The following is a 14,798-nucleotide window of genomic DNA, read 5'->3' as shown; positions in this document are numbered from 1 at the left end:
CAGATCCAGACTAACACGGCTACCCCTCTGATCCTTGACACAAAAGGATGGGAATTCAGAGTGTGTCATCTCCTCCGGTTTAAGCAGGCACCTCCCCACCCTATGTTTTAGCATAGGAGTTTTGTGTCTGCATTTTCTTCACTACCTAAGACATGCCCATAGGCTAGTATGTCTCCACTTCTCCACCGTTAAGGCAAAGATGATAATGCATACCACAAAGTTGTGTTGTGAGGTTCTGAGAGTCTTGGATGACAGGCAGCATACAAATGCAAATGATCATTGCCATTATTCTAACCTAAAACTCTACTCCCCCGCCCCTCTTCTCTCCCACAAAAAAAGCCAACAGAAAACACTGATGTCCATGAAAGTTGTATGCATGTGTCAAGAGCAATATATGGCCTTAAAATAGATATTAAAAAGCAAACATAAATCCATTATAGTACCTTCCTAAATAAAACAGCTAAGTTGTTTTCAATTTCCTTTTTAAAAATACCCCGCAGCACTACTTTACAATATGAATTAATGGAAAATGTACTAAGATTTCAGTTAAAAATAGTGAAGGAAGCCCTTTTGGCATTAAATTGGTATTTTTTAAAAAAAAGCACCTTAAGCTGTTACGTGATATTTGCTTTTGGCTCCTAGAACTTAAAAAACAAGGCTGGAGTTTTGGGGTTTGTATGTTTTCTTTTAATTAAGCAACTAAAGTTTTTTTAGGGGCTAAGATTCTTTAATTCTGGGTGGAACTTGGCATAATTTTAGAGACCATGTTATAAAGTCCTTAAAATTAGAATAGACCTGTGACTTTGGCAGCGCTAGCAGCTGCCACCATATTGTATACATTTTAGAGTAAAAACCCTTCTAGCAGAAACATTTTAATGAAGGTTCTGTTACATAGTCTCCAAGCAGCGGAATGCATCTCTTGGAATGTAACAGCACAGCTTTCTTACTTGCTTTAGATTTCATTTCTGAAGAAGTAACACACTCCGACTGGTTTTGGCATCTTCACCCTAGACTCACTATTAAAGCTCTCTCCCTCCTTAATCCCCAGCCCTCTGTGCACCATCCCAACAGCAAAGTAAGGGAACAGGAGAAAAGGAAGAATCAGTCCTCCCCTTACCAGAGAAGTAGCTGACAGAGGGACTGAGGGAACTGCTAACGGTTAGGCTGCTGCATTCGAGTCCAGTTCCAGACTCCAGCAACATAGAAAAGAGGGGACTGATCTGTAATCCTCACCTTCGCGTCCTCTTCCCTATTGCCATTTAGACTATGTCTACAGTAGAAAAACTGCTCATTTCTGAGACTGGGTGTCAACCATGGATGCAGCCAAACTGGTGCCAGGCACAGTTTAGCAGGAAACATGGAGAAGAGCAAGCCACACAGTCAATCCATTGTTAACAACTCGGGTCCAAGCACGGTTACTGAAACAGTCCTGAACACAGGATGACTTTGTCTACACTTTCAGCAGCAGTTCAGCTGCTCCCATTGCTGAAATCCATTGTCAGCAAGAGAGAGTTTTTCAAGCACAGACAGAACCATCGAGACCTTTCTACAGACAACACCGAGCAAACGTGAAGGAAGGAAGGAAGGAATCCACACCCTAGCGAGGAGGGACGCTGCTGCGTTCTTTCTGTCCCTTTTAGGAAGCAGCTGATCTGCTCCATTCACATTCTCTGTCAGCACACTGCCTGCAAAAAGCCTTCCGGGGGAGTGGGCATGGGGCACAAGCACATCAGAAATTATGAGTCAGCATTTTGAACTGAGGGTCCAGCCACAGTCTGGTTTGTCTCGCATGGAGGGTACCGGTGCTTTGATCTGTGTTAACTGGAGGAAGGAAAGCGAGGGCTGCAGAGGAAACCTCATACCTTTGCTGCAGAAGGAGCAGTACCATCGCTCTGTTTAAAATTTAGCCCCCCTTTTAGTAATGCTCTCCTAAGAGCTGGTACCGTACATTTACCATGCGCTTTTTAGCGGTAGCCACGCCTTTACCAAACAGGTCACAAGGGAAAGGAATTCCATTTAACAGCCACCAGAGCTTCACAGCTACATAGTTATTTTGTTCAACCAGCGCACTACATTTGGCCACAACGTCCAGAGGGCAAAAGGATCTGCTGGGGCAGCCCTACTATGTGGATTTGGAGGCGTCAACTACCCATGCTTTGGGGACTCCCACGAAAGCTCATGCTCCAAAACGTCTGTTAGTCTATAAGGTGCCACAGGACTCTTTGCTGCTGTTATTGGAAGGACTGGCACCTCATCTAGTGCAGAAGGCAACTGCTTGCTTACTTAGAGGCCGTTCCTTCTCCCTTTCGCCTAAGATCTCCTAAGTTTACATGGGTGGCATGTGATAATGACCATCTCTAATCATATTGAGTAAGAAAAGGGAGAATTAAACAAGTGACAGGAAAAAATATTTTATGATTAAATCAACCATGGTTACAGAGATAACGCCTAACCTTAGCTTTAGCATCATAGTAGTATCCAGTTACTATGCGTTCATCCATCTGCCCTCGTGAAGAGCCCAAGTCAAAGATCTTCTACCATAATAAATATAAACATCAGCTAACAAACAAGATGAAATAAAACTAAAAAACATTGCTGTTCCTCTGCATTTTCTCCAAGTCTAAAAATTGGTAGCGTGTATGACAGGTCCACCTCATTTTTCTTAATGATGTTTTTATTATTCTTTCACTCAATTAAAGCAGAAATGGATATTGCATCTTCTGACTGTATAATTGTTATTGTAATCTGTTTTCGATCACTGCTTGGGAAATGGGTCCAAAACAACATAAACTATCCACAGCCTCAGAATACAAGTCATTTTCTTTTACTACGATACTTAGAGACATCTATCATGTTGCTCTGCTCGCATGTTTGTATTATGGCAACAAAGTTATTTGTAAGTTCGGAAAAGACATTACAAAAAAATCACCTTTTACTCCAAAGTAATGTATAATACATAATTTATAACTTCATTCCTTAGTAGCCATTCACAATATCAAGCCTGAAAACTATGCACATTTAAATTTTAATATATAAAGAGAGGACATTTATATAAACTAAAAATATAGCACAAAATAGGAATTTATATTATTTTGGCTATATGGTCTAGTTATGGTTTGGAAAATAACTTGCTTCATTTCCAATATATGCCTATCAGTGATATTTATGAGAAAAGAACTCTCCATGAGTTTATATTAGTAGGATATATGGTATTTTACGTAAGTTTGCCCACTTATTTGAAGCTTCAGTCCAAATGAGCAGTAAGTGAAATGAACAAATTGTGGGTGATATTCAGGGACAGATGAAGTAGTACATTTGCTTTCACATAAGATGCTAATATAATAAGTAAAGCATCTTGAAAAAGAGTAACCTGGTGGCTAATGCAAGATGAAAAGCAAGGTTTTGGTATGAAGAATTTCCACAAACAGTCCTTGCCCAATCTAGTTCTTTTGAAAACGCTTGCACATCTTAAAAGTAAAAAATAAGAAAGAAAAACACACATAGGCAAAGGAGGACACTGGAGTGGGAGCAGTTTATATTTCACTTTGAAAATGCAATGTGCACATGGCCAAAGTGCAGGATGCATCAATTTAATAGGAAAAGTAGTTGGATGGTAGGGTTGGGTTGGTTTAAGGCTTCCACTTAACCTTCTTACCTTTGCTGGCATTACTGCAGACAAATTTATTTCATTATTCTGACTACTTAATATGACATGTCCTGTAACCTACCCGCTGAAAAAAGAAGTGTTGGTTTGACCTCAGGGACAGCAGCATGACTAACAAGGCACAAACTGGAACCCATGTAAACAAGACATGTACTTAACTCCTATCCACAACTACCTGTCCCTCTTTTTCATTCTCTCTCTATCCCTCACAGAATTTCATACAGCTGATACACGTTATAGTGCTACTTTTTTTCTTAACAAAACTGAGCATAGCAGCTACTAACAATTTAGCATTTGACACAAGGTTTAAAATCTCTAGTGCAGACACGCATTCTCCCCTCCGGCATGCAAATGAAAATAGAACTCTATGGCTCACACTGCACCACTTTTACATTTACAATCATTTGACACTGCTGTAACTCATCCTTGCAGCTTTGTGTCAGGCAGAAAAATTCACGAGTGCATAAGCCCTGATCTGTTAGCAACACTGATTTTCACATTTACTCTAAATGTAGACTTTAAAAAAAAACCCAGAAGAATCTTACAAACTTATTGTAAGTTCTTATCGCATTAGTGGTCTCTAAAATACTTTGCTCGCTAACAGTTACAACTTTTCATAACTTTTTGGGGGAGAAAGATGGGAATAATGTTATTTTCGGCCCGGTTTAAAATAAGCATATTTATCAACTATTTCAATCTTTAAGGGAAGGTATCTGAACCTTTTCAGATGGTATTATAGTGACAAGCCATTATTAAAACTATCATTCTCTAATCTGAGAGAAGTACAACTCTAAATACCTAATTCAATATTTTCCCTCAGTACAAAGACTAGACCAATTACCCACAACAAAGTGTTTGCTTCAAATAATTAGCTTGTATGAGAAGTTACTGTAGCCATAGCCACTTTTAAAGTAGATTTTGTAAGAACTCAATTTCAAATCTGCAACAATGCCAACACGGTTGTCATTTAATGCAAAGAAGGGTTGTTGTTTTTTTTAAATATAATGTATAAATGCAGTAAAAACTTTGTGAATGAACTGAAGAACCTAACACAGGCAGGCTAATGATAGCATTTTTAATTGTGATAAAAGTGTAGTTTCTGCACTTTGTACCACTAACAAATTTAAATTAGTTTTTAGGTAACATAGCAAAATGTATATGTTTTAACTGACTAGCATTCAGCAACACACACCAAGTTAAAATACGCCGGGGGAGGGGGGGGCTAGGAAAAATTAAATTTTTATTGGTTGATAAACATCAATTTCACAATACATACACAAACCAATTAAAAATATTTCCTTCTATAATAGGAAAAATTTACAGATAGGCAAAGTAAGAAAAATGTTGCTTGAGAACTTATTAGAGTGTGATTTAAGGATATTTACTTTGTATATTTTGACATATGTAGTTGACAGTTTGTGTTTTAATAATATTAAAGATTTAACTTTTTGAATATTAGCATTAATTGTCATTAAATAGTAACTGTCTGCCCTTCCATAATTTCATCCAACTGTGAAATTTTAAATTAATAAAAATTGTGAGGTGGGGATATGCAGAAAACCCATGATTTTGAGCAACTATGAAAACTGAAAGAGACAAAAAATGCTTTAAAAATTATCTGTCACAATCATTTAAAAAAATTGAATTCTGCCAAGCCTAAATAAAGGAGGGAACATATTTAGCATGGCTAGAGGCTATCAAATATTTTTCTCTGAAGCCATCAAATCCTCAACTGGCTTTAGTTCGTAACTCAGTTTCACTTATAGAACAATGTGAAAATGCATCAGTTGCAGTATAGCTGATAAATGATGAACCAAGCTTTGGTTCCTACTCTCTCTCTCAAAAACTATGCATCTTTAACACATTCTGCTACGTTCAAAACGTCTGTTTTGTGTTGCCAAAGGAGAACACTCATCTGATAGCTACACACAAAGAGCCTAAATCAGACACTGATTGAGCTAAGTGCTGAGCAACTTCTGTGTTGTGCAAAGCACCCGCAATTCACAACAATCCAAGAGGAGTTGATAATACTTAATGCCTTGCAGGATTGGGCCTTTAATCTTGAAATACATTAAGTGTTACCAACAGGCAGGAAAAAATCCTGTAAAATGTGAGTTAGACAAAATAAATTATCCAATTTAAGCTCATTATGCATAGAAAGATAGTAAATGAAGAGCAAACTTGACCAATTATAACTTTTGCAATAGAGATAAAGCTTTCCTAGTTTTAACTACTTTCAGTTATTTCAAAAGGACTTTCTACTTTAAAAAGACCACAGTGAGTTCAAAACAACAATTTGTCAATTCGAACACTTTACACTACACATCACCAAAAGATTCTTAAATGGCCTGATAACTGTTCGTTCATAAAGTCAAGATTTCTCTTATTTAGGACACACAACAATTTTGTGGACGTGAACTACATACTGCAGCAAATGGTCTCAATTTTATAACAGCATAGATGTCAATTTACATTGCCATTCACTGTGTCATTTTCAGTGACAAAATATGTTACATGTGCCAGCTTCCTCTTTACATAAGGTCCAAAATATCACTGTGCCCCTTCTTGCTCATGCAGAAGGCATTAAAAATTAGTGGGTTTGTACTTTTGTAACGTCATAAAAAAGTATTCAAACTATAATCTCAGTTGAAAATGAAGGGTTGTGTATTAAGGTATTGGATAATATGTGGGAGTCTGGAATACAGATTAGAAATATGAAGTGTGACATTTACTGATCACAGAAAGCTTATGACTACTTTATTACAAACAATTACCTGAAAAACTAGTTTTCGCCTACTATTAAACCTTGCTAAAATATTTCAGATAGCAAAATAATTTCATTAGGAATAGGAAAACCATCATTTAGCTTCACCTTTAGGAGTTTAATCCATAACAGTAAAGTTTAATATTGTTTTCCTTCTTCAGATGATGTCTAAGCTCTTTGTTTAAATTTGGTTGTGAAAATGTAGCTATTTAATTTTCTGCAGCAAAAGTTCCCCGCTGTTCTATACTGCAGCTATTTTGGCATGGACCTACCACCCTTCCATTGCATCAAACCAATTCTATTCTACGGGTCGCTGTCTGTTAGAATCACACTGACAGCACTTCTCTCAAAGAAATGTCCTGTAAATAATTGACAGTAAATCTGTTCTGTCCTATAAGTACAGCAAAAGCACTGTTTACAGAGAGAAAGACGAATTAACATTTAATTCCTCAAAGATGTTGGTCCCTTTTCTTTTCTTTGGTTCATAATGAAGATAATGCCATCTAGCAATTTACTGTGAGGAGGGGGGAAAAAAAAGATGCCTATAGCTACTGCTGAACAGTTGGGGGGGGGGAATCTTATTACAGCTAATCTTCAAGTCTCAAATACATAATGGTCAGTGGCTTTCTCTACATGGAACTTAGAGTTCCAAAATTACACGAAACATCAAATTTTGCCTAGGTCACCGAATGGGTGGATACCGTATGTTCTGTCTAATGCATATGTTCAATTGCATATATATTTTAACCAACTGTATCTTTAGTTTAATAACAGACCACGTATTGAAAACGCAGAGAAGGGCTATTTTTCTACCTCAGCAAAAATACAGATGATACACTAGATGACCCCAGAAGAGTGACTGTTACATTTATCCTCTTAAAGAGATCAGCTATGATCAGGAAAGAAAAATAATCTTTTTCAACACAAAAAGTAGCTCATTTCTAACAATTAATCAGTCTACATCTGCATTACAAGGAGATACCAGTGTCCCCTTTTCCTTATTTAAATTAGATAAGGGTTTTTTTCCTAGTGATATACTATTAATGCATAAAACTAAGAATCTGCTTTCTATTTTAATTGATACTGAATTAAAGCAAAAGAAAATGTAGGGTTTTCCAACTATATTGTATACATGGTATAAGATAGACTACAGTGCATTGCCAACTCCCAAGCTAATAAGGCTTTGCGGCTTTCATAACTTCAATACCTAGGCATGCTCGGCCCTTTCAAATAGCAAAAATACCTTTTTCAGACAGTATATTCTTCACCTAGATTTTAACAACATCTAAAACCTATTCCTTTATTTTACCTGATCTATTTATAAGGAACGTTCTCTATGCAGACAATTAAAACATGTTAACAGTTATTGTAGGTAAAATTCAGCTCTAAATGATAGCCTAACAATTTAGAATATAATATCAAATGTGCTCAATCTGCATGCATGAGTCTGTATAATAATGGATTCCCCCCACCCCCGTAACAAAGTATATTCTTGAAACAGATATAGGATAGCAAAAATTAACTGGTATTCTTTTGTAAAACTAGCTGTAAGACACTGATTTTGATAGACAGTACTTTTACCACACTTGATTGGCATTTCTCTCTGTTGAGAGAGATATTAAAACAGATTTCTGAAATGTACCTATGAAGATCAAAATATGTTTAAGCTTTAATGTTAAAAAGCTGAGAACAATCAGCAGTATAAAATTATCAGGAACACCCATAGAAGAATGCACTGCATCAAGAAGATTTTTGATATTTGTAGCTTCCTATAAGCATTTAAACCATATGGTAGATTTAAGTACTGCTCATGTAATTTAGTTACAACTGCTTGAAAGTTCTCTTTCAGACAGATATTATAAAATTAAATTGCATGTTTTAACAGTTAAATGAAGAAAAAAATATTAAACTGGTCTCAAACTCATTTAAGAAGCAAATATTACACAATTGCTTCCTGCCTAAAAGTTGATTGTGATATTTGGGTTCTACATTTAATTCTTCTATACTGAAGCATTAAACAGCACATTTACAATATTAATATTTTAAGTTACACTCGGACTCTGAACTCATTGTCTGTCTTCTTAGAAATAAAATACACAGATACAAATACAGCTCCATTTACAGACAGGTTTGCAAGCTTAATCAACAATTTTGCAAATCTGAATTTCCTAGCTATTAATCATTCTTTTTTCAAAATCCTTATGGAGTGAATTACTAACTGAGAGGGGACGCCAATTCTAGTAAGTGAATGTTACCCAACAGGAATATAAAGCTGTCAACACCATAGTTCTCCTGCACACTCTAAATTCTCTCCCAGACTTCATATGTTTTTTAAAGATATATTAGCCTTTTTTCCCAAGGACCCTCTATAAAACCTGCCAGTCACGAACATCTGAGCACTTGTGTTTTATTACATACATGCTTTAAAACAGACTGGTTAGATAACTGGTGAAATATTTTGGAAAGTGTTGGACTAGCCAGAGCAAAACAAAACTGGACTCTAACACCTTCAGCTGAAGCGAACACCATTGTAAACAGTACAGAAACTTTAAAATCCCCTATTAAAAACAGCCTTGTTTATCTTTTTGTGACCTACACGAGTTTACTACAGCTGCCATAATGGCCCTTTGAATTATGTACATTCAGCTACAAAAGAAGTCAGAAGGCAAAATTTCTCTCTAGCAGAGCTGATATACTGTTTGCTGCACTTTATGTAAAATACTCTCACTGAAAAATTCAGTGAGAAAAGTGGAACATCCGTGCACTTAATATTTCTCTCTTTCTCTGGGAAGTCACTGTAAAAAAATGTAATAAACACTAAAAGTTATAAAACTTGTTACCACAGGTCTTCAGTCCCGCCATAGCTTTAGATCATTTAAATTAAATTTCTCCATTTTTAATGAAAATGTACAGGAATACTTATTCTTGTGATTTAACTAAGTGGGCATAATAGGAAAAAAAAAATCAGCATTTACCTACATAGAACAAATGAAGGGAAAATAAGAGTAATCAAAATGTGATTTGTTAGCACCTTATTGCTCTGGGGTTCAAATCTTAAAACACTTTCTCCAGAACTGAAAAAAGATTGTAATAACATTGTCTCTAAATAGAAAAACATTGAAAATATTTTGCTTTTTGAAAAGTACAAGTTTTTTCTAAAACGTTTTAAACTTACAAATAAAAATCAAACTAAGAGCACATCAACTAAAGTCTTGGAAGTCATTTCACTATGCAACATTTCAATATAGTTTGCTTTTACTGAAGAGTCTTCATCTATGACTAGCACTGGAAAAGGGGTTTATTAACTTATTTTTATAGACACCAAGTTTTGTACATGAAAAGATACTATTTTCTAAAACTCTAATATATTTAAAAAAATACTCTTCAAATGCCAACATTTGAGTGTCACAATTAAAGTGACAAAATTATTACCATTTCAGTGTATATTTGGAGCGATATGAACTTCTGAAACCGACAGACTCAGTTACTTGCATTCAAAATACATTACTTGGAAACAAAGTCAAAGTAATGTGTTCATAAACACCAAATCTTAAAAAGAAAATGGGAAACTCTCTCTGGAAAATAGATACGCTGGTTTATCCTGAAAGCTTTTCTAAAAAATAAAAATCAATCTTATACAGTGCCATTATCTTATAAAAAAAATCCCCCTTAACTACTTTAGCATTGAATATTATAGATCCTAGATCAGTACTCAGACAAAAATAATTTTATTCTTGCTTTCAATATGAAGAACTTATGAATAAGCAGTATTATGGTACTCAAACTATGAGACACTCAGGCAAGCGGTCTAAAAAACACAAGGGGAAAAAAAAAATCACCAGGATTCCCCTACATTTTAAACACTCCAGTCTACATCAAGCTTATAACAAACCAGACAGCAGTGAATGAAAATGTAACCTCTTAAAAGTTTGTCTTCAGAAAGGAAAGTCTTCATGTTAAACTGAATGAAACGCTCTGCACTTCAACAGGCCAGAGTCAATCTGAACCACCAATATAATCACAGAATCCTGTAAACTTCCTTTGGCAAAGCACAGTTGCAATTAGAAAGCAACATATATATTCCAAAATGTTTGAAGTCATCCTTTTTTTAAGTGTATTTTAATAGATCTCCAAAACTTTAGTTCCAAGTTCTAATCCTTTCTTTAAAATGAAGCCACAGTCCTTCAGTCTTCTAAAAGGCACCTACGGCTATCATACTTACTTTCTAGCATTTTCAGACAAAACTAGTTAGTTGGATCCCACTGTTAGCCAATGAATTATTTTCCTATTAATTTCTAATTGGTATAATACAACAAGCCTTTAACTCTAAAATTATTTCTCCCTTTGCATACTTTAAAAGAACAAAAATAAGAAGAGGTTCAATAAATGGAGATGATTCATCAAAAGCACAAGAAACTGCTGAACTTTTATACCCTTCATTAAGTAAATATACAGATCACTATGATTCAAAAAATACAAGCTGCAGCCTGTCAACAAACTTCAGCAATTAGAAAGCCTACTGAGAAAAGATGTTTAAATCAACCATATAAATGACAAAACTGTTAAATTAAGTACACAGTCATGTGATGACAATATTAAAGTATCTTTTCCAAATGTCCTTAATACTGACCCTTTCTATTATGAACAGATTAGATTTTTGTATCCATCATGGACTAGATTTAAAAAACAAAAAAAAAACCCACAAACATACGTTAAAGCATTAAATAATTACATTTCTTACTAAATATAAAGATGCCCACAGCCTGCTTTGAAATATTTTTCTCTCTTACTACCTGATCTGCTACAAAAGTTTAAAAAGATAGTTTTCTAAATGTAATGTTACATTATATCAATCTTGTCAACATCAAAATTAAGAGGAAAAAGCGGGACATTTAAGAGGTCATCGGAGAGTTTAGCTTGAGTAAGTAGTTGCTTGAAAAAAAGCAGCCACTTGTGTCACTGAAACATGCCATAAACACAAAATTGAATAGCAACTAGGGAGCAGGGCAACTATGAAATTGAAAGCTCTACAGAGAGTAACTGTGCCAAAGCTACAAAATTAATCTGTAATAATTATGTTAAACAAACAGATCCTAACCATGTGTTTATATCTTGCTATGTCCTCTGCATAACGGGTTAATTTTATAACCGTTCATATAAGTTCCATAAAGCATATACACTCTACAAGTAATATGTGTTGTAATTCAATAGAGCAGGGTTTTTTTTCCCCATTTAAGAGAATTCATTCATAAAACCATTAGGGTATTATTATTATTATTTATAAATGTCCTAATATATTTTAAGTCACTAGTAAGATCATGTTAACTATAGTTAAGTGTTCTCCAATGCTCTCTTTCGCTAATAATTATCTACTGATGCATGAGTAAAACTGTATTTTCCCCTCTAAAAATAAGGTTGTCATGCAATACACATTGTAATGTGATCTTTCACGGTCAGTTTATAATTACGTGTATTCAACAAACGAATTCCTATTCAGAAAGCTTGGAGTACTTGGTCCCAATCCTGTTCCCATTTTTCCTCAGTAGGGGTAGGCTCAGGCCTTTTGTGAGTTGGCGTAGATATAGTGATGGATTAACTGTGGTGCTACAAAGGCCTTTTAATAACTATTCGGTGAAAAGAGTCGATATGAAATGAAGCCCTTACATGCACCCTTTTAGCACTGGGATAGAGTTTAACAGCTAAAAGCTTTCCAGTAAAAGCTAGAAACTGCTAGCTGTGACATAAACCTGCCAACACCTCGCACAGAGTGGCAACGTGCCCAACAAAATGCCACCTTCTGGATAAACCACTTTTCTATTGAACAGTAAACGAGGCTGGTGGTTACCGATGAGGGGCAAGTAGGGTATGGACAATTTGCAATCCACTTCCTGTAATCCTACACCCAGACAGAGAGCTTAATCAGCGTGAACCCTGACACGATGCCATTGTAATTCAGCTGCCAGCCTGTTATGTATACATTAATACTACTGGATGGTTACCTCCCACTGATTTGGTCACAGAGCCATTGGGCCTCCCTCGGGTTCCCATAGGACTGCCATTCTGCTCCAGCCTGGCCACCTTCACTGGGGGAGGACCTTTGACATCAGGGCTGCCACTCCCTCTGTCTGGACTATCCCTTAGACAGGGACTCTCACTTCTCCGCTCCATGCTACTTTGACTTGGAGACAAAGTTCCCACAGGCAGATCACAGTAAAATGAACAAGGACCTAGAGAGAAAAACATACACAGTTCAGAGGTTTGTAAAGAGAGCATAACCAGGGAGTTCAAGAGATAGTAATCATCATTGTCGGCTCACTTTATCCAAATTAAGCAATCAAAACCCGGCTTTCAGAATGAAATACATTCTCTATAGTATGCAAGCGCTAAACTGCTTGAAACCCAGGTATTTGCACCAGAGTTGTTAATGCATTACCTACATTGATCGAAGAACAGGTAACTAACAAGTACTGACACACAACAGCTCACCAGCGTTGATCGCTCCTTTGAAATGTGGCACAAACCATGTTATTACCGGAGCCATTTACACCTTACATTTCCGTCTCGTGGGTCAGTTTAGAAAGTTGGGTACTTTGAAAAAGGCAGGTGTTTTAAGTAACTCCTGCACAGAATTACCCCGATTCACGTGGACACAACATAATGTGAAGACCCGATTGTGGATTAATACAGCGATATACGGAGACATCATCTCTCTTCGGAAGATCACTCTAAAAACTAATAGTGCACAAACACCGCAAGGGTAACAACCGGATCTAAAAATGCTCTGGGCTCCGTGCAAATGCGACCTGGTACATATGTTAGCAAACGGGCATTAAAGTCGGCACGTTTTTTCAAAATAACATGCGACAGGTATCTCGATTACACGTCTCCGATCAAAGCGCCGTTAACACATGCCGGGTCAAGCCGCGTCTTAGTTCATTGATACTCTGAGCCACATCAAACTCAAGTTCAAATTCACTCTAAAACCTCCCCCTACCCACCTCCGCTCTGCAGACCTCCCGTTCTAGCGCTAGTGTTTGCAAGGCAGGTCAGTGTTGCTAGTTAAAGGAGATCGGGTTTGCAGGTTTGACTACACAGCGCAGTACAAACCAAGCCAGAAAACCCCCAAGAACTGCGTGCCCCGATCCTGCTAGCCGGGTTCCTGGGAACGGGCCCCCGGACACACCGGAACCAGGGACAGGGCATTGCTGCAGCCAGGGCTGGTTCTCTCACAATTAACACCGCCGCCGTCATTATTTCCTGGACATCGTACATAATAAAACCAGCCGGCTCCTCGCGACAAAGGCTGCTGCGAGCGGCTCACCCACGCGGGGCTCGTGGGCGCGCTCCTGCCGTACTTACTGCTTATAGTCTGTCTGTAAGTTGGCTGAGTTGGGCTCTGTCCATGGATCAAAAGTAGAGAATCCAGGGTGGAAAGTTTTCTTGTTTCCTCCTTTTACGTTCGTGTTTTCTTCCTTTCTACTTCCTTCCCCCCTCCCCACCCAGCTGCCCCCCTTTTCCTTCTCCTCCAGTCCGAGCTTTAAGGTCCCGGGTCAGGGGGTCTTCTTGGGCAGAGCCCCTTCCACACAGGGCAGCCGGGGGAGTGGACGGGGCCGGGGGGGGACGAGGTGAGGCGACTGGCTCCGACGGGGGAGAGAGAGAGGCCCCACTTCTCACACCTTCGGCGGAGAAAATCAATCGCGGGGCAGAGAGGGGGTGGCGAGGGGGCGGGAGGCCGCGCCTGAAGGGCCCGCTATCCCGGGCAGCGGGAGGAGAAGCGGCAGCAGGAGGAGCCGGGAAGCGGGCGCTTGTGATCGCGGTGAAGAGGCGGCAGCCCCCGATGTGTCACTTTCAATCGCTCCCTCCTCTGCCAGCAGCAGCAGCAGGAGGAGCAGGAGGGACTCGCCACAGCGAGAGGAGAGAAATGATTATTAGTTGCGTTGAGTCATCAAGGCAAAGTGAGTCCTTTTTGGGGTTGTCCTTGGTTTCAGTGTCTGTATGTGTGCGTGTCTGTGCGTGTGCGGTTTCCCGTCCCCAGATCTTTGCATCCAAAATAGCAACCACCTCCCGCCCCTGCTTTCCTCCCCTCCCCCAATAAATAAAAGTCTCTGGATAAGCTCAGGTCAGGTACAGCGCGGAGAGAAGCAGCCCACCTGCCCCCGCACCCACCCACCCTCCAAGCCAAGGCTGCCGCTGCTCCAGCCAGCCCCGCTGCCTGCAGAGGGGTGGGGAAGCAGGGAGGGAGGGAGACCCGCCTGGCAGGAAATTAAACACCAACAAATAAATAATGACGGTCCCCCCGGAGCGCGCACACAGGCAGGAGAGCCGGGCGCTGCGCCGGGGGGTGGGGAGGCAGGGTTGGGGCAGGGGGAG

The 14,798-nt window shown here is 38.5% G+C and overlaps 1 protein-coding gene across 3 annotated transcripts in view; it reads right to left on the bottom strand.

Annotated features, from left to right (window-relative positions):
- Nucleotides 1-14,568, bottom strand: part of SATB2 (SATB homeobox 2) — a 159,167-nt gene extending 144,599 nt beyond the window's left edge. For 2 of the 3 annotated variants that reach the window (XM_039495890.1, XM_039495892.1), the window contains exons 1-2: nucleotides 13,788-14,568; nucleotides 12,428-12,655 (exon numbers count right to left, since the gene is read on the bottom strand). In XM_039495890.1, coding sequence (XP_039351824.1) covers nucleotides 12,428-12,596 — 169 coding nt within the window. In that variant the 5' untranslated portion in view covers nucleotides 12,597-12,655; nucleotides 13,788-14,568. Of the gene's footprint in view, nucleotides 1-12,427; nucleotides 12,656-13,426; nucleotides 13,644-13,787 lie in introns of those variants that run through there. The other variant, XM_039495891.1, reaches the window with a different exon arrangement.
- Nucleotides 14,569-14,798: the final 230 nt, after the last annotated feature.

This window comes from Mauremys reevesii, linkage group 11 (genome assembly GCF_016161935.1).
Source record: "Mauremys reevesii isolate NIE-2019 linkage group 11, ASM1616193v1, whole genome shotgun sequence".
Taxonomy (NCBI): Eukaryota; Metazoa; Chordata; order Testudines; family Geoemydidae; genus Mauremys; species Mauremys reevesii.
The sequence above is the reverse complement of the archived record's forward strand: the minus strand, read 5'-3'. Positions and strand labels throughout refer to the sequence as shown.